This window comes from Xenopus tropicalis, chromosome 7 (genome assembly GCF_000004195.4).
Source record: "Xenopus tropicalis strain Nigerian chromosome 7, UCB_Xtro_10.0, whole genome shotgun sequence".
Taxonomy (NCBI): Eukaryota; Metazoa; Chordata; class Amphibia; order Anura; family Pipidae; genus Xenopus; species Xenopus tropicalis.
This window is the reverse complement of record NC_030683.2, coordinates 80,420,480-80,438,760: the sequence shown is the minus strand read 5'-3', so window position 1 is coordinate 80,438,760 and position 18,281 is coordinate 80,420,480. Positions and strand designations below refer to the sequence as shown.

General features: G+C 39.1%; 1 protein-coding gene across 2 annotated transcripts in view; it reads left to right on the top strand.

Annotated features, from left to right (window-relative positions):
* abcg4 (ATP binding cassette subfamily G member 4) overlaps nucleotides 1-18,281 on the top strand; it is a 41,782-nt gene that overhangs the window by 14,128 nt on the left and 9,373 nt on the right. Inside the window, exons 4-12 of one of the 2 annotated variants that reach the window (XM_004916053.4) lie at nucleotides 3,034-3,166; nucleotides 4,459-4,509; nucleotides 4,947-5,092; nucleotides 5,712-5,835; nucleotides 10,198-10,312; nucleotides 11,575-11,705; nucleotides 13,627-13,728; nucleotides 17,640-17,808; nucleotides 18,078-18,178. In XM_004916053.4, coding sequence (XP_004916110.1) covers nucleotides 3,034-3,166; nucleotides 4,459-4,509; nucleotides 4,947-5,092; nucleotides 5,712-5,835; nucleotides 10,198-10,312; nucleotides 11,575-11,705; nucleotides 13,627-13,728; nucleotides 17,640-17,808; nucleotides 18,078-18,178 — 1,072 coding nt within the window. The remainder of the gene's footprint in view (nucleotides 1-3,033; nucleotides 3,167-4,458; nucleotides 4,510-4,946; nucleotides 5,093-5,711; nucleotides 5,836-10,197; nucleotides 10,313-11,574; nucleotides 11,706-13,626; nucleotides 13,729-17,639; nucleotides 17,809-18,077; nucleotides 18,179-18,281) is intronic. The other variant, XM_031906002.1, reaches the window with a different exon arrangement.

Here is an 18,281-nt window from a genome sequence, read left to right as displayed (position 1 = left end):
TTATCCTGTCCAGGCTTACAATTGTATTCCCTTTGTAATTTGTGGAATCAATAATACTATATAATAATAAATAGTAATGAATAATAATAACAATAGCTTTTATGGTTCTCAATGCCTTCTATAATCAGTTTTGTCATGGTATACCCCAAAAAGACTATTTTGTTTCTTGCCTTTCTACAAAAAAACAACCAAAAGCACTGTCTGATTAAAGGAGAAGGAAAGGCAAAGTCACTTGGAGGTGCCAAAATGTTAGGCACCCCCAAGTGACTTTAATCGCCTACCTTTTACCCCGGGCTGGTGAAGACTGTTTCTGCTTATGCTACAAAAATGGAAAGCATTGGAAAACTGAACTTTAAAGTCGGCTTTTCACTCTACTGCGCATGCGCCTGTCGTTTAGTCGTTGTAAAACGAAGGCGGAAGGAGGAAGCGCTCTGCTACAGGTACCCCGGGCTGGTGCTGTGCTCTCCGAACAGGGGCACCAGCCCGGGGTAAAAGGTAGGCGATTAAAGTCACTTGGGGGTGCCTAACATTTTGGCACCTCCAAGTGACTTTGCCTTTCCTTCTCCTTTAAGGATGAGGCCTAATGATACAAAGGCATTCAAAAACAATTATGGCTTTGTGCCTGCTTTCCATTTTTGTAGCATAAGCAGAAACAGCCTGCTAAAAGTGTTCTCACCCACACTTACCACTGCAGTGTTAATTAGATTTTTTTCCTCATTAAATGGAACATTACCTATGATGTTATGGAAATATTTCATGAGGAGATTACTGTAGAGAAAAACCTTAGTGTTTGGGAAAACACACTAAGAAAGACACGCTATGAATTAAAACCCAACAACTACCAGGATTCAGTATTAAGAATTAGGTTTGGGCATCACTATAATTATGCAACATATAATGACAAATATGTAATTCCGTTCTATGAAATTACTACTCTATTTTTCTAAGATTCCTAATTTAAGAAAATAATGATACTTAAGAGAAGGTTGCTGTGCGGCTGAACGGCTTTTGAGCCTTGTAAAAATGCAAGCTACATTGTATGTTTTAATTAAAGACATTAAAAAGCCTAATGAGAGCACCATGTGTGCTGAGTCTATGTGAGTCACACTAATTATAAATCCTCTGTCAGTGTTCTTGGGACATAAGTGATTTGCATTAATATCTCCAGCTTGGTGTCCATAGTAAAAAAAAAAAAAGTAATATTAAAATAAAATCTAGTTACAAAATATATAGGGGCTGATTCACTAAAGTGCGATAAGCATTATCGCATGCTTTTTTGTGTTAAAATTAACGCGATAAATAAGTACCGATTCATCAAAGTCTTTTCGCATGCGTTAAGACCTATATCGCATGCGCTAAATAACGCATCATCACAAGGCGTTAATTTTAACACATTACGTTAATTAGCGCATAGAAATAGTCCTAACGCATGATAAGCGTTAACACATAATAAGCGTTATATGCGCTAAATATTGCATTAGTCTTTGCGAAAATTAACACCTACTTGGGGCAGGCGGTACTTAAAGAAAATTGTGGTTTGTGAGCTTTTGGCAACACAACACGGACTTTGCAGTGGGATTTTTTCAAGTATGTGTTGGCCCTAGAGTGATGCATCCTCTAGTTTTCAGGGAAATGGTAATTTTCAGAAAAGTAGTTTTAGGAACGTAATGGTTACGTGTGTTAATTCGTTCTTCAAATCGTGCGCTAATATAGCAAGCGGCGAAATATATCGCGCGCAGCAGGAATTAATGCGGAGTTGATGCCAACTTAGATATAATTAATATTTATTGGAGACAAAATAATCCTATTGAGTTTATTCAATATTTAAATTATTTTTTAGCAGACTTAAAGGAGAAGGAAAGGCTAATAAAGAGTTAATCTCAAGCTGCAGGCATACTTTCAGTTCTCTGTTCCCATAATGCCTCGCTCCTGCACCAATACCCAGACCAGTGTACATGTTCAGTTTGTAAGACTATGAGGAAGCTTCCTGCTGATTGGCTCAGATCCACATTCCTAAGGGGGGGTGAGTTCTTAGCATTCTTGAGGGAGGAGGGAGCAGGAGAGGGGAGAGAGGAAAGAGCTGCTTGTCGCTGACACAGGAAAACAAAGAAACAACAAATCTTTTAACAGAGAAGTCGGTGCAGTGTTTCTGTGAGTGCTTATGGCTGTATTTACATAGACCTTTCTGATAAAGCTTACTTAGTTTTTACCTTTCCTTCTCCTTTAAGGTATGGAGATCCAAATTACTGAAAGGTCCCTTCTCCGGAAAACCCCAGGTCCCAAACATTCTGGATAATAGGTCTCATACCTGTACAGTACTTAATCTAGGGAATCCACTTTTTTGGAACTCGGTCTAACCCCAAACTTTTTACCCCTACCCCTAATTTACATATACAAATTAGGAAGCAGGAAGGAGGAAATTTTCCACTTCCAGTTTTTCACTGACCTAAAGTCACATAATTTTAAGGGTTTGGATTTGGTTTGGCCTCGTACTTAGATTCAGCAAATCCGACTCCTGCCATAAAGAGCTAAGATTTGGATGAATCCCATTCAAACCTAGAATTCAGTGTGTCCCTAATTTAAAAATATATAATCCCAAACAGCATATAATTTATAATTTCACTCCTGCTTAAAAATAAACAGTATAATGACTTCTTAAAGGAAATGTAACACCAAAAAATAAAAATGTATCAAGTACAATATATACAGTAAGTAATTAGACTATAATGTACTGTTGCCCTGCACTGGTAAATGTTGTGTGTTTGCTTCAAAAAGACTACTATAGTTTATATAAATACCCTGCTGTGTAGTCACGGGGTGGGGGGGTAAATAAGTTGTGTTCCTGAAGCAAACACAGCATTTAACCACTGCAGGGGAACAGTACATTATATTTGAATTACTTTACAATTCTTTTATTTTTTGGTGTTATTGTTCCTTTAAGGAAAATGTACTTATTAGATGGTGCTTGCTACATATTGCATTTATTTAAGATAGTTAATGTTGCTAATCTCATGTAAAATGTGTGTGTTTCAGGGAGAGTGGAATGACAGGTCAAATTCTAGTAAATGGAAAGCAACGAGAACTACGGACATTCCGAAAGATGTCATGTTATATTATGCAAGATGATATGCTTCTTCCCCATCTCACTGTCAAAGAAGCAATGATGGTATGACATGTGGTAACACATGCAACAACATTGTGCCTACAGAGGTCACATCACTCTTAATTTGTGTCTGCTGGTTTATGGTTTTACGGTCTGTCCTTGTCAAGAATTTCGGTCTCTTCAGAATTCTGTTCCACTTGGAAGACAAACTCAAATAAATAAATCATGTAAAACAGTACAAATAGTACAAAGTTACCTAAACATGGACTTAATCTGCAATAACTCACAGTACACACTTGTATAAACTACTGTATGGAGCTGAAGCTACCTCTTCCATAAAACAGACTAAATCTTTAACACATGATAACAGCCTCCTTTTGCAGTGATCACCACAGAAAACATTCATGGTTTACTCCATCACTGTTAAAGAAGTGCCAACACATGATCTGGCCTAGTTGGCTATTTAGCCTTGCTCTTATTATCCAATTTTTCCCAAATATGATTGGGCAGGCCATGTTATTACTTTCAGCTTTCCATTTTACTTTTTCTATAAATAGTTTTGACTATGCTTAGGATTCATATCCTGCTGCATCACAAAGGGCTGCCCAAGAAGTCTCATACCAGAGTGTGTAGTATGGTGCTGAGGAATACTGTGGTGGCTTCTCTGATTTAGAATTCCAGTCATTCTATTTAGGCCACTAACTTTTGCACCAGCGAAATGCCCCCAAATTACACTATATCTTCCATGGCGACAGCACTAAAAATGAATTATTTACCCAGTTAATGACAAAAAAATCTCATTGTGATGACCCACAAATGTAAAACTTCGATTGGTCAGTCCAAAATACCTATTCTTTGTAGGCCAAATAAGTCTTTTATACCCGCCTTATTGCCTTAACAGAGGTTTCCGTGCTGTTCTATAACCCTTCAGCCCTGCTTATGAAAGCGTTCCCTGAACTGTCCACTCTATTATGTTTGCGTTCATTTCTATCTTATCTGATTTTGTAGATTAACTAAACCTGCCAGAATTGTTTCCTGTTTCTTGGTGCTGTTTAATAATGTAATCAACATCAAAACATTTTCCTTTTCTAACTTGATATAGAATGTTTCTCAGGTGACAAATACATATTCCTAAATTATATTGTGAAATTTATGGTAAATTGAAAAACACACATGTCATTAATCTCCCATGTTGTGCCTTTTTCACAAAAAATATTAATAGGCTAAAACAGTGGCACACTTCTGATGGTTTTAGTGGGAATTGCAATTTAGAGATAAAACGTGTGTTTAAAAAGGTGGGGGTGGCACAACTGTTTTTGGTGAAGATTACTGATCTGAATGTTCTGTCAACTCAGGTTTCAACCAACCTAAAACTCAATGAGAAGATGGAAGTGAAAAAAAAGTTGGTAAGTGTGAATTTTACAGAGCTGAAATGATTGCCAATCAGATAATTTCACTTTGTAATCTGTACAAAAATTATATTATTTCGATATCAACATTTATTGTTGCTTTATGTTTTGAACATTTTTTAAAGTTAGGCTTTGGTTAGGCTTCGGTTTTCCAAAGTCACGCAAAGTTTCCTCCTGCGGGTAACTTTGCATTACTTTGGAAACCCAGAGCAATGCGTAGGCCTTTCCACCAGCGATTCGTATTGTTGCTGGTGGAAAGGCATTTTGAAGAGATTAGTAGCCTGCAGTAGCAGAGATCTACTGCGGGCGACTAAATCTCTCCATAGGACATCAGGCTTAAATTGTTAGGTTGATCTTGTTTGGTTGGAAAGGATTCATCAAGACTCATAGGGACATGATGTAGAGAGACTTTTCACACAGTGTAATTCATGCAGGTGAATGAGATTCTGACAGCATTGGGTCTACTGGACTGTTCTGGAACTCGCACTTTGTTCTTATCTGGGGGTCAGCGCAAGCGTTTGGCTATAGCGCTGGAACTTGTCAATAATCCACCAGTCATGTTCTTTGATGAGCCCACTAGGTGAGACTGTTTGCTAAAATCATATTTTTCCTGCTTTTAAAAAAATGAAATTTAATCAAATTACTGTTTTAGTTTTTTAACAAAGCCCTTTTACAGAGATTGTCATCTTTTTTTTTTTCTTTTATCCCTTGAGGTGTCTTTTTCCACAGCTATGCTGTGCAAAACACAACCAAGTTAGAGATTTATTAAGCAAATCCTTACATTTTATGTCTTAAACACTATACAGTATACTGAAATCGTTGGAATTGCATTATACATTACTACCACAGCATTATATTATGTTCCCACGATGCAGCTGGTTCCAACTAAAAGACTTTTAAAGGGTATAATGAATAATTAGTTTAATGTTGACTCTGTAATAGTCCTACCACAAAACACAAGAAACAAAAGAAGCTGGGAATAAAATTTATGGTAAAGAGGGTTCCTTTCTGATATTCCTAGGGCTATTGATAATACAACCCTTCATATGAAAAAACAGGTTGGTGGAACTTTTTTTTTGGAACAGCCTTGGTGATATTATGCCATGTATGATTATATTCTTACAAATACACATGGAACCTCAATATCAATCTTATTTGGGTATCTATTTTTCTTAAATCCCTAATTTTCTACTTCACAGTGGTTTGGACAGTGCATCCTGTTTCCAGGTGGTCTCTTTGCTGAATTCTTTGGCACAGGGGGGACGCACAATTATCTGCACCATACATCAACCTAGCGCCAAACTCTTTGAGATGTTCAATAAGGTCTGTTTTTCAACTACCACAACAAAGCTCACTGCATAGTAATCAGTGTTTTAATGTTTTTGGTTGGATATCCATGATATAGGTATATGCATGTGTTCCAGCTGTCCATCCTCCAGAGCAGGGCTGTCCAAATGGTGGCCCCCTAAAAGATTTTTATGACACTCTTTCCCCCAACCAACCTGCCCAAAGGTTCCTTAGAATTTTTTGTATGACATGAATTTATGTTTATATTGTCTAGCTGACATGTAGTGTATTTGAATAGTATGCTACTACAGAGCAAAACATGGACAACAGACAAAAAACAATTGGTAGAAGGTAATATTCACTGGTCCCTTATGTTCCTAGTGTATTTGATCACTTGCTGCATAGCGAACTTAGACAACCTACAGAAAAGTGGAGGTGATAGAAGGTATCACCAGTGTTCACTGGTTTCTGATGTCCCTAGTAGACAAACATCAGGGGTGTTAGAAGGTAATCCACCTAGTTACTTTAAGGATGTAGCAGCTTACCTGGCTGGGTGAATACTAAACTGTAGAATTAATAATCTTACAATCACTTACAATCAGTACCCCAATCATCATATTTACTGCATATACATGTGTGTATATATGTGTATATATATATATTATGCAGCAGAGGCCAGCACTCTCGTATAGAACGAATACAGATGCCTGGGTGCAGTTCCACAATTTTGTTCACACGTACTCGAAGGAAGGTACCGCTCACTCAGGTCTTAGGTTCAATTTTGTAGTTTTATTGAAGAGGCAAGGGAACTGACGTTTCGGCTGCAACACCAGCCTTTGTCAAAGTTACAAATACAAGTGAAAAAAACCTTATAAACAGTGTTTGGCGGGAACACCAACGGACAATAACGTGAGCGTGAGAAAACACCCCCCAAAAAATGCAAATGTGATGACATCAAACAGTACATATACACAATCCACACCGAGGTTACGAAATATAACAAATGATTATGCTAGACGATCCGAATAAATAAAAGAGAATGTGTTAATGTGAATTTACCCAAAAGAAAAATAAAAATAAAGTAAGTAAAGGAAAAATAAATAAATAAAGAAAACGAGACACAGATAATATACAAAGCGTGACACTTATTCAAAACAGGGTAACATTATTCAGAACCGGGTCACGGTCTCGTGTTAAACATTATTGTACAAATAAAATCCAATAATTCTCCCGAACTTAAGGGCTTGCTATGCCAAAGCAGCAAGCAGTCGGAAGTCAAAGCCAAGGTTGACACGTATAACTGATGTATATAATGTATACAACACAAACATTCCTATCTAAATTGTGTCTGTCCGCATACTCATCAGGGCCACTGATCACTATCTGTGACAAAAAACAGAAACTCACCCCGGGAGGAGGAAACTCGTCAGGCCGTTCAGTTTTGCTGCTGCAAGGTGACTGAACGGCCTGACGAGTTTCCTCCTCCCGGGGTGACACACAACTGAAGTAGTTCAAGCCTTTTCTTGTTTTAATATTGATGATTGTGGCATACAGCTCATGAAAACCCAAAATTCCTATCTCAAAAAATTAGCATATTTCATCCGCCCAATAAAAGAAAAGTGTTTTTAATACAAAAAAAGTCAACCTTCAAATAATTATGTTCAGTTATGCACTCAATACTTGGTCGGGAATCCTTTTGCAGAAATGACTGCTTCAATGCGGCGTGGCATGGAGGCAATCAGCCTGTGGCACTGCTGAGGTGTTATGGAGGCCCAGGATGCTTCAATAGCGGCCTTAAGCTCATCCAGAGTGTTGGGTCTTGTGTCTCTCAACTTTCTCTTCACAATATCCCACAGATTCTCTATGGGGTTCAGGTCAGGAGAGTTGGCAGGCCAATTGAGCACAGTAATACCATGGTCAGTAAACCATTTACCAGTGGTTTTGGCACTGTGAGCAGGTGCCAGGTCGTGCTGAAAAATGAAATCTTCATTTCCATAAAGCTTTTCAGCAGATGGAAGCATGAAGTGCTCCAAAATCTCCTGATAGCTAGCTGCATTGACCCTGCCCTTGATAAAACACAGTGGACCAACACCAGCAGCTGACATGGCACCCCAGACCATCACTGACTGTGGGTACTTGACACTGGACTTCAGGCATTTTGGCATTTCCCTCTCCCCAGTCTTCCTCCAGACTCTGGCACCTTGATTTCCGAATGACATACTTTGGACCACTGAGCAACAGTCCAGTGCTGCTTCTCTGTAGCCCAGGTCAGGCGCTTCTGCCGCTGTTTCTGGTTCAAAAGTGGCTTGACCTGGGGAATGCAGCACCTGTAGCCCATTTCCTGCACGCGCCTGTACACGGTGGCTCTGGATGTTTCTACTCCAGACTCAGTCCACTGCTTCCGCAGGTCCCCCAAGGTCAGGAATCGGTCCTTCTCCACAATCTTCCTCAGGGCCCAGTCACCTCTTCTCGTTGTGCAGCGTTTTCTGCCACACTTTTTCCTTCCCACAGACTTCCCACTGAGGTGCCTTGATACAGCACTCTGGGAACAGCCTATTTGTTCAGAAATTTCTTTTTGTGTCTTACCCTCTTGCTTGAGGGTGTCAATGATGGCCTTCTGGACAGCAGTCAGGTCGGCAGTCTTACCCATGATTGCGGTTTTGAGTAATGAACCAGGCTGGGAGTTTTTAAAAGCCTCAGGAATCTTTTGCAGGTTTTTAGAGTTAATTTGTTGATTCAGATGATTAGGTTAATAGCTCGTTTAGAGAACCTTTTCATGATATGCTAATTTTTTGAGATAGGAATTTTGGGTTTTCATGAGCTGTATGCCACAATCATCAATATTAAAACAAGAAAAGGCTTGAACTACTTCAGTTGTGTGTAATGAATCTAAAATATATGAAAGTCTAATGTTTATCAGTACATTACAGAAAATAATGAACTTTATCACAATATGCTAATTTTTTGAAAAGGACCTGTATATATATATATACACGCATCAGGAGAGAGCCAGCACTCACGTCAATCGGGTCACAATAGCCTGGGTGCAGGTCCAAGTGAAGAATTAGATCCAGCAGCGAAGAGATCCGCACTCACAGAATTAATCTGGTGTTTATTGAGAAGACTAACGTTTCGGCTACCTCAGTACCTCAGAGCGGATCTCTTCGCTGCTGGATATATATATATATATATATATATGTACAACCGCATCACGATCCACACTCCGAACTCCCGTTCAGCCACCATTTATTATTGCCTGGGTGCAGCTTAGGGAATTATTTACACCTTCGAAAAATGTTATAAGCGCACTCCAAGGGCTTTTCATAAAAATTCAATGTTTATTTTAGCATTGATCAGATGGCAATGCTTAAATAAAGATTGAATTTTTATGAAAAGCCTTTGGAGTGCGCTTATAACATTTTTCGAAGGTATATATATAAATCAATATTCAACCTCAATCTACTTGGGCAAATAACCTCATATATATGGAAAAAAGCTGCTTGCAAATCATTTAACTTTTTCCTGTGTGTATTTATAATTATATAAGGCTCCACTGACATGCTCCAAAATATGTGTTTAGATTTAATATCAGAATCATGATAAACATGTGGATATGAGGCCACACAGGGTACATGTTTGGTGGTACAAGAGATTAATTAAAAGATACATTTTTTTTAATTAAAAGGGTAGTTCACCTTCATGTTAACCTTTAGTATGTTATAGAATGGCAAGCTTTGAGCAACTTTTCAGTTGGTTGTTATTTTTTATTTTTCTATAATTTTTTTCTTTTGTAATTATTTGCTTTCTTCTGACTCTTTGCACCTTTCCAATGGGGGTCAATGACCATGGCATTAAAAAAAAAACGATTCCTATCTGAGGCTAACTTTACTGTTATTGTTACTTTTTATTGCTTATCTTTTCATTCAGGCCCTTCTATTCTTGTTCCAGACCCTCATTCAAACCATTTCCTGTTTTAGTAGGGTAATTTGTACCCTAGTAACAAGATAGCTGCTGAAATTCCAAAGTGGAGAGCTGCTGACAAAAAAACTTAAATAATTTAAAAAACACAAAAAATAAAAAATGAAGACAAATTACTGACTGTCTCAGAATATCACTGTCAACATCATACTAAAAAGGTAACTTAAAGGTAAACTACCAATTTCATTCTTTATTCCACACTTGTTTATGAATGAACAAAACACCTTTTTTCTGTTTGATTCTTTTTGCTCATTGTTCCATGGGCAGGACACAGAACATGACAAAATGGTAGAAAGACTACTCTTGCTTTAGATGAAGTTGGACAGAACTGCTCTGGAGAAGCAAAAATGTGATTTTATGTTGGATATGCATGGATATATGCACATCTAGATAGATATAATTATCTTTCTATTTTTCCAGCTATATATCCTCAGTCAAGGGCAGTGTATATACCGAGGGTCTGTAACTCACCTCATTCCATATCTGAAGGGTCTGGGACTGCACTGCCCAACCTACCACAATCCTGCTGATTTCAGTGAGTCATATATATTCATCATACATCATCCTGCAGATTTACCTTACCTGCTATCAGTACCCCCTTAAAGGTGCATGGTTATGTATAATTATTATATAAATTGATCCATTAAGTTCAGTTGTTTACAGGATACTCCTGTAACTTGATTTTTCAGCATTTGCAAAGATAACACTGCTTTAAAGGACAATGAAAGGTTAATATAAATTAAAAGTAAGTCTAAAGGCATTCTTTTTAAGTACTTACTGCATATCTAAATTCCCAGATCCCGGCTTGCATCTCTGAGATATGGTGCTGACAGCCTACAGCAGTGTGAAGACTACAGTGACATCACTCAAATCTCTCTTCCCTTCCTGTAGGCTGCCAGCGGCAGCCTTCCTATTCTATGAGCATGTGTGTAACTTGATCCTGTCTCCTGTTCTGAGCTACACATGCCCACCAGCCAATCAGAAGCGAATCTGGCAGAGGGGAGGGGGGGGGGAGGGAATGAAACACATGTGCAGTATGAAGCAAGGAGGGAAAGGAAGGGAGAATACCTTTTCAGAGATGGCTGCCTGTTCTAGAAAATGTGAAGTAAGTGTGACTGAGTAAATATTTGTAAGTAAATATTAGTAAATATTTGATTAGGTGAGCCAAATGTATGGAGTTTTTACTAAACAATAGGAGGACTATTGGGCAGTATGCTTTTTAAATTTTGACTTGCATTCTCCTTTAAGAGGGTAACAAAGCTTTATGGGTTATATATGGCAAATTATTTTATTCCTAGATGACTCTTTTACCCTACATTAAAATGAATGTATCTCTGAATATTATAATTATTTAAAAGATATGCAAGCATGATAGTACATAGGGAGCACAATTATCAACCCTTCTGATCATTTTTGACTAAATTAACCTACCAATGATGTGTGGGAGGCTCCTGGCTGATCTTTCAAAAGAAATGCCATATAATACAATCAGATCAAATGCCTTCACCTGAGTGTCAGCTGAAAAGTCCCATAGGTGAGTATGAGAGGCCATAAATCAATAAGGAAGAGGCATACTTTTCTTAACTTATGAGCACCAAAGCAATGTTGCCCTGCAGGGGATTCCAGATAGCGATCCTCTAATCCTTATGGCTCATTGCTTGAACGTGTCAAACATCTCAAGCGCTCCCTTGTCCGTAGCAAGTAAGCAGTATCTCCAAAACAATAAGCATACCGTAGTTGCAACATTTAACTACTTTTCCTGTTTTTCATTAGCTGCTTTTTCCTTTTGATTAATAGTTATTGAGCTGGCATCAGGGGAATATGGTGACTTAAACCCTTTGTTATTTCGGGCTGTAGAAGATGGCTTATGTCCTATCACTCGAGACAAGAGCCAGCAAACCAAGCTCGATCAGGAGCACTGCCCTAATGTGAGTATGTGAGCCCATCATCTGTAACATTAGTATGTAGCTTAAATCATTAGTTTATAAATTGTCGCCCACAACAAATCTCCCGTTTCGCGTGCGACTAATCTCCCCAAATTGCCATCCTACCGGCGAAAATGTAAATCGCTGGTGGGATGGCATACGCGGCGCCGCAATTTCAGCGATTTACATTTTCGCAGGTGGGATGTCGTATCAGGGAGATTAGTCGCCCGCAACAAGGGAGATTTGTCGCGGGCGACTAATCTCCCCATGTACCAGAGCCCTAAGGCAGTGAGGTCACCAACATTTGCCTATCTTTCCTTTTTGTTTAGGCACAGGCTAAAGGTGGCCATACACGCACCGATATTATCGTACGAAACCTCGTTTCGTACGATAATCGGTGCGTGTATGGCATGTCGGCGAGTCGACCGATATCGCAGGAAGCTGCCGATATCGGACGACTCGCCGATCGGACAAGTTTGAAAATTTTGATCGGGCGCCATAGAAGGCGCCTGACCAAAATTCTCCCTTCAGAGCTGAATCGGCAGAAGGAGGTAGAAATCCTATTGTTTCTACCTCCTTACCTGCCGATTCAGCCCTGAATGGTGTGTGGCGGATCTTACGATGTTTCGTGCGACCGATGGTCGTACGAAACATCGTCGGATCGCCACGTGTATGGCCACCTTTAGTCTGCTCTGGGTGTATACAATGAACATACAGATTATATAAAAATTAGATTACAAGAGGTAAAGAGCAAATCTGAACTTGTTAATATTCTGAAGCTTGTTATTTTTAAAAATCTATATTTAATTGATTTATAAAATTCCCACATACACCTTTGTGACACTAATACAGTATCATGTTACATCGTTAGTTGGTTAAATTACAGTGCAATACAGTCATATGCAGCATAGATCTGACTTGCATTATTAATTAATCAAACAAGTATTTTTGTAAAATAAAGATGAAATTAATGCTTTGCGGCTAACAATGCCAACATAAGGTGCACAGTTTGCCTAGATCGGTCATAGCAACCAACCAGATGTTTGTTTTAAGATGACTGATCAGTAAATGCTACCTGATAACTAGTTGCATTTTTTATTTATTTATGACATTTCCCTTCCAAAAAGCTCAAAATGTGCCGATCTGTTGTTTTTAAAGTGTATTATTTTAAAGGTCAATGTTGGATGGCGTGAATAAGCTGCTCAATCCAGCTCTTTAAATGTGATCAAGTTGGGTTATTTGGTAATAAATGCTTCCCTGTAGAATGAGTTTAGTCAACTCATTTACAACCACAAGTGCAGTCATTAAAATGCAATTGTGATTGCAACTGACATTATTCTTCCCCAAAATGCAGTGATTTTCCCAGAATTCCAGTGTTGTTGCACTTGCCAGTGAGATTTGCACTTTATGCAGTTGTGCAGTCCTGCACTTCATCGTTAATTAGGAGCAAACATGCTGTGCAAAAGTAGCAATAGCTCCAGGGTTCCCATGCATTAATAGGCACAATTGTATTAAATTTGAAACAGGAGGCAAGATGGGCTGATCAGAACCAAGAGCACCCTCTGAAACACTTACCCTTGATAAATGAAATTTTATGGGCAACTGACTGTGGGTAACCCTGTGCAACCACAACTGCGGTAGCAGAGATAAAATAGGTGCCTGCAATAAACGAACATGAAAGCTAATTAGTGTCCACGTTGGCAGATCCCAAAATGTATTCATGCTTTGCTTACATCAGTTTGGGTATAAATCATGTTATTTCTGGCATGGACATAGTCTGTACAGCATAGCTATATCTAGAAAAATCACACTTCACATTGTACAGAAGCAAACACTGGAGTATGCATATTTTGGTGTATGCAGAAAATCGCATACAGTTATTCTGCATGTATATTTATACCTATGCATGTGCTTGTCTTAACAGGATGTCTCTGTACATGTAGAGAGCCACACTTTTGCCACCAGCTCCCTAAACCAATTCTGCATCCTTTTCAAACGCACCTTCCTCTCTATTCTGAGAGATACGGTAAGTACACAAAAACATGTTGTTGTAAGTGGCTAAGCAAAAAATAATACTTTTATAAAATTGAGAAAAATTAGGATTAGGTGAGGGTACCTTACACATCTGTTACCAACACAGTATGCATCTAACTAGAAGGCCCGTAATAGGATGACACCTTTTAAAACACCAAATTAATCAATTCATAATATGTATCACACCCATTCTGTCTTTTCAGCTGAAATGCATAGTTTCAGCCCTGAAATCTGCTGTGTGCCTGCACCTCGGCTGATATAGTGGCTCCAGGATACATTAGTGAGCTGATTCTAAGCCAGTGTTGGCATGCATGCTGTTCAGTGGTACCTGTTGGTTCCTTACACATATCTGCCATGGCATTTATTATTTGGAAACTTTCCAGAAAGCTCCAAAATAACTGAATGCCATTTACCATTTTTCAACAAAAATTGTTACTAGCTTAATTTTCAAATTGCCTACGCTAATAGCTAGACCACCGGATTTAAAATTTATCCTGACCCCTTAGGCTGATGCCATACATAGCATATGGCGTATATTTTCAGCAAGCGAAAAATATACGCCATACGCTATGGGGCACATTTACTAATCCACGAACAGTCCGAAGGCGTCCGAATGCGTTTTTTCGTAATGATCGATTTTTTCGGAAATTGTCGCTGTCACGAACGCCACCACAGACGCACGTGACCAGGCAGGCAGCTGTAAGGGTTATTACATCAACTACACAGTTTTTCGCTAACTCATGCAATCAAACCCCAAACAGCCCCAACCCGCCTAAACTTAACAAACTGCCACCACCGCGTTTAAAGGCCGCAAGCACCCAAGTCTAAAGGTTCTATTGCACACTGACACTTCACAGAGGCAAATCGCTCCAGACTTCCTAGCTACGCACTCTCACAGACAATGCAAGTTAATCCACAGACAACACACAACTCTCCCGCCAGCAAACAAAAGGTTAAGCAGACACACTTTCCTTATAACTAGCAAGGGGTTAAAACACATTTACATACACACTCTTCCCAAGGCATAAAGGTTCAATAGAGCACAAAGAAAAACTTATTAAATTTTATATTTAATGATCCAAAGTGGACAGTGCATTTGTTATATAAAAACAGTGAATGTTACAAAAAGACATACATGTTGCAGAACAGTTATAAAAATAAAAGGGGATTAAAACACAGAGAAATACGTTACCGAATATCTTGTGCCCTCTGAGGCAAGAGGTTGAAATCCTGAGCCCATCCCCCAACATAAGTTGCATAAGTTGAGGCCTCCAGAATGAGCTAAAGAATACCTGGGCATGCGTGCTTTTATTCCCCGCTGGGCCCCTCCCTCATTACCGTATGCATGAGGAGGGAGTGCCCAGGAACTGGTCACATGACCCCTTTGGGTGGTCCCCACCCACCCTCTTTAGAGAGCTGTACTTATAGAGCCAGTTTCTTTTCATATAATATTGGTACTTGCCAGTACTCAATATTATTATGAAAGTAGGGAATTGTTTTAACCCATATGTGGGCGATCAAAATGATACCAAACATGAGGGGTGTCTCATGTCCCAGCCCCCCAAACACCCATTTCTCCTAACTGGCGGGTATAACTGGGCTGGTCCCGCATTGTCTGATGAAGTTGACACCTTCCTGTAGTCATGGGTTACATATTTAATTAAGGGTCTCTGCGGGAGCCCGAAACCAGATGTTGATAGTGTGTATTGGGTTAATTAGGGGTGTCTGGTGGACACAACGCAAATGCTGCCATTTTACCTTGTTACAATGCCCGGGCAATATGGCCTGGCATGACAGTCGCGACTTTTTCGTAGCCATTACGAATGTTTCGCAAAATATCGCGCCTTTTTTGTAGCACTACGACTTGCGCTAAAAGTTGCGACTTTTTCGCAGCTTTTGCGCTGAGTACGAAAGTTTCGGATTCATTCAAGCTTCAGTATGGTGACTTTTCTTGGGCCAGGTTGGAGCTGCAGAGTGCCATTGAGTCCTATGGGAGGCTTCCAAAATCATGCTAAGTCTGAAAGTTTCGCCCGCCGCTTACGAGCGCTCAATACGAAAAAGTCGCGACAAGATACGAGCAAATCGTAACGGCTACGAAAAAGTCACGACTTTTCGTGCAAGTCGTAATGGTTACGAAAAAGTCGCGACAATTTACGAAAAGTCGTAACGGCGACGAAAAAATCACAAGAAATACGAAAAAGTCGCAAAATGTTCGTTTTCCAATCAGAATTTTTCCAATTCGGATTCGTGGGTTAGTAAATCAGCCCCTTAGTGTAGCATCAGCCTTAGAGCAGTCCTGAATGTCCCCACTATTGATGGCCTGGGTAATCTTGGGAATTGGAGTTCAGGTTATTTCTATAATAGGGGTACATTTGTCACAGCTTTATTTTTTTAATTGTTTTCCTTATGGAGTTCCCTTATAAAAATATTAGCAGATTTATATTTAATTTGCTTTATTTTCCATCAGTTTCAAAATATTACTAGCTCAGCTTTATTAGCTTTGCTTAGTAGCCACTGATTTACTGGAAGGTTGGCTACAACCCCCACTCTATACATACAGAGGGTTTTTATAATATTAAGGTGTGATAAAAGCAATGTTTTGATTACTTCACTTTATCATTTGATTAGTTACATTGATACATTTATTTAGCAGCTACTTTGCAAGACAATTAGGCCTGAAGCACACAAAGAAATAAGCCCAAATTGATTCCACTTGAACGGATTTATGTTGTGAACCACTAAAAAAGGTTTAAACATGGCAAAAATGAAACTACATAACAAAAATAGGTTGAAGCTAAGGAAATTACAGATCTCATTTGCCTCTTTAAAAATAAAATATCCTAAACAATTAAGAGAACATTGTAGAAGTGTAAGCAGAAAATGATGAGAAAATAGACTGAGGTGTGTTGCAAGGTAGAATTTAGGTATACAGTAGGTATTCCTTGAACGGACTTAATATGAATTAACATTAGGCTTAAGCATGATACCTCAACTCTTGTCAGAATGTTTTTCCCTTTGTATTAGAGTATATTCATTTGATGAGGATAATATTTCTGCAGGTTTACTGAGCCATGATGCTCTTACTAGGTGTGTCTCACTTTGTGCCATGTATCTTTGCAAAGGGGAAGAAGCACACCAGTGTGTCGGCAATGCCTTTAAATCATTTATTTGCAGAAATGAACAGACAGCACAAGCTTTCGGGGGTGACCCCTTCTTCAGGTGAAATACACACAAGTGAACAATTTACTCACTAAATACCTTAGCAGACCATGTGACACTACCATGTGACCCATTAACCCCATCTCAGCTGCAATGCCAAACAGTCCCAAGCAGCCATTCAATTATGTGAATCAACAATCCCCTTCATAGGAGTCCTTTACACTTCATAATCTGTAAAACATATAATCATAAATACAAAGTATCACATTTAAAAACCAATTATACAAAGTATCCTACAATAAACAGTTACAAAGTCTATAAAAAACATTTCAAGCTGAAGCTTTCGTTTAAACCTTGAGGGGAAAGAGAATCCAGTTTTTTAATCCACACTGCCTCTCTTTTTAATAATTGTTTAGTCACATTTCCACCTCTAAGTAAATGGACTTGTTCTAATACTGCCCATCTTTTAGTGAGTAAATTGTTCACTTGTGTGTATTTCACCTGAAGAAGGGGTCACCCCTGAAAGCTTGTGCTGTCTGTTCATTTCTGCAAATAAATGATTTAAAGGCATTGCCGACACACTGGAGTGCTTCTTCCCCTTTGCAAAGATACATGGAAAAAAGGCTTGGGAGCGGCTGTGGTTAAGCACCCTTTGAGAACATGTATGTAAGTGGTGTGCTGAAGATTTTTGTTTATGTTCACTTTGTGCCATGGCACGTTACCTGTGCTGTTCTCCTACTCCAGGTCCTGACTCATCTGCGTTTCATGTCTCACCTATGTATTGGGGTTTTGATCGGGCTGCTGTATCTGCACATTGGAGATGATGCCAGCAAAGTGTTCAATAACACAGGCTTCCTGTTCTTCTCCATGCTTTTCCTTATGTTTGCAGCCCTCATGCCTACTGTGCTGACCTGTAAGAGAACCCACTTTATTAAGCATAGGCTTTCTGTCATCTCTTGCGGCTTCCATTGTTACACAGACACTGCCTACTTATTCTCTCACTCATCTCCAAACTATACATAACATTTATCTTTTTTCAATATTTCATTCTTCACCTTTTATGTTTTTCTTTGCCTTCTAGTTTTTCTTGCCAATACATTATATTCACCCATATCTCAATTCCTCAAAGACTCCCAGTTGTCTCTGCCATTCTCCCCCACACTCTTCATTGTTTCCTCACAGTTCCCCTGGAGATGTCTGTCTTTCTACGAGAACATCTGAATTATTGGTACAGCTTGAAGGCCTATTATCTGGCTAAGACCATGGCAGATGTTCCCTTTCAGGTAACATACCGTGGTCTTACAAGTCCAAATTTTTTAAAGGGTATCTGATATTTTCAACTATGTACTTTTAAAAGCAAAAGACTTTTAGGGGCCTATTTGAAGG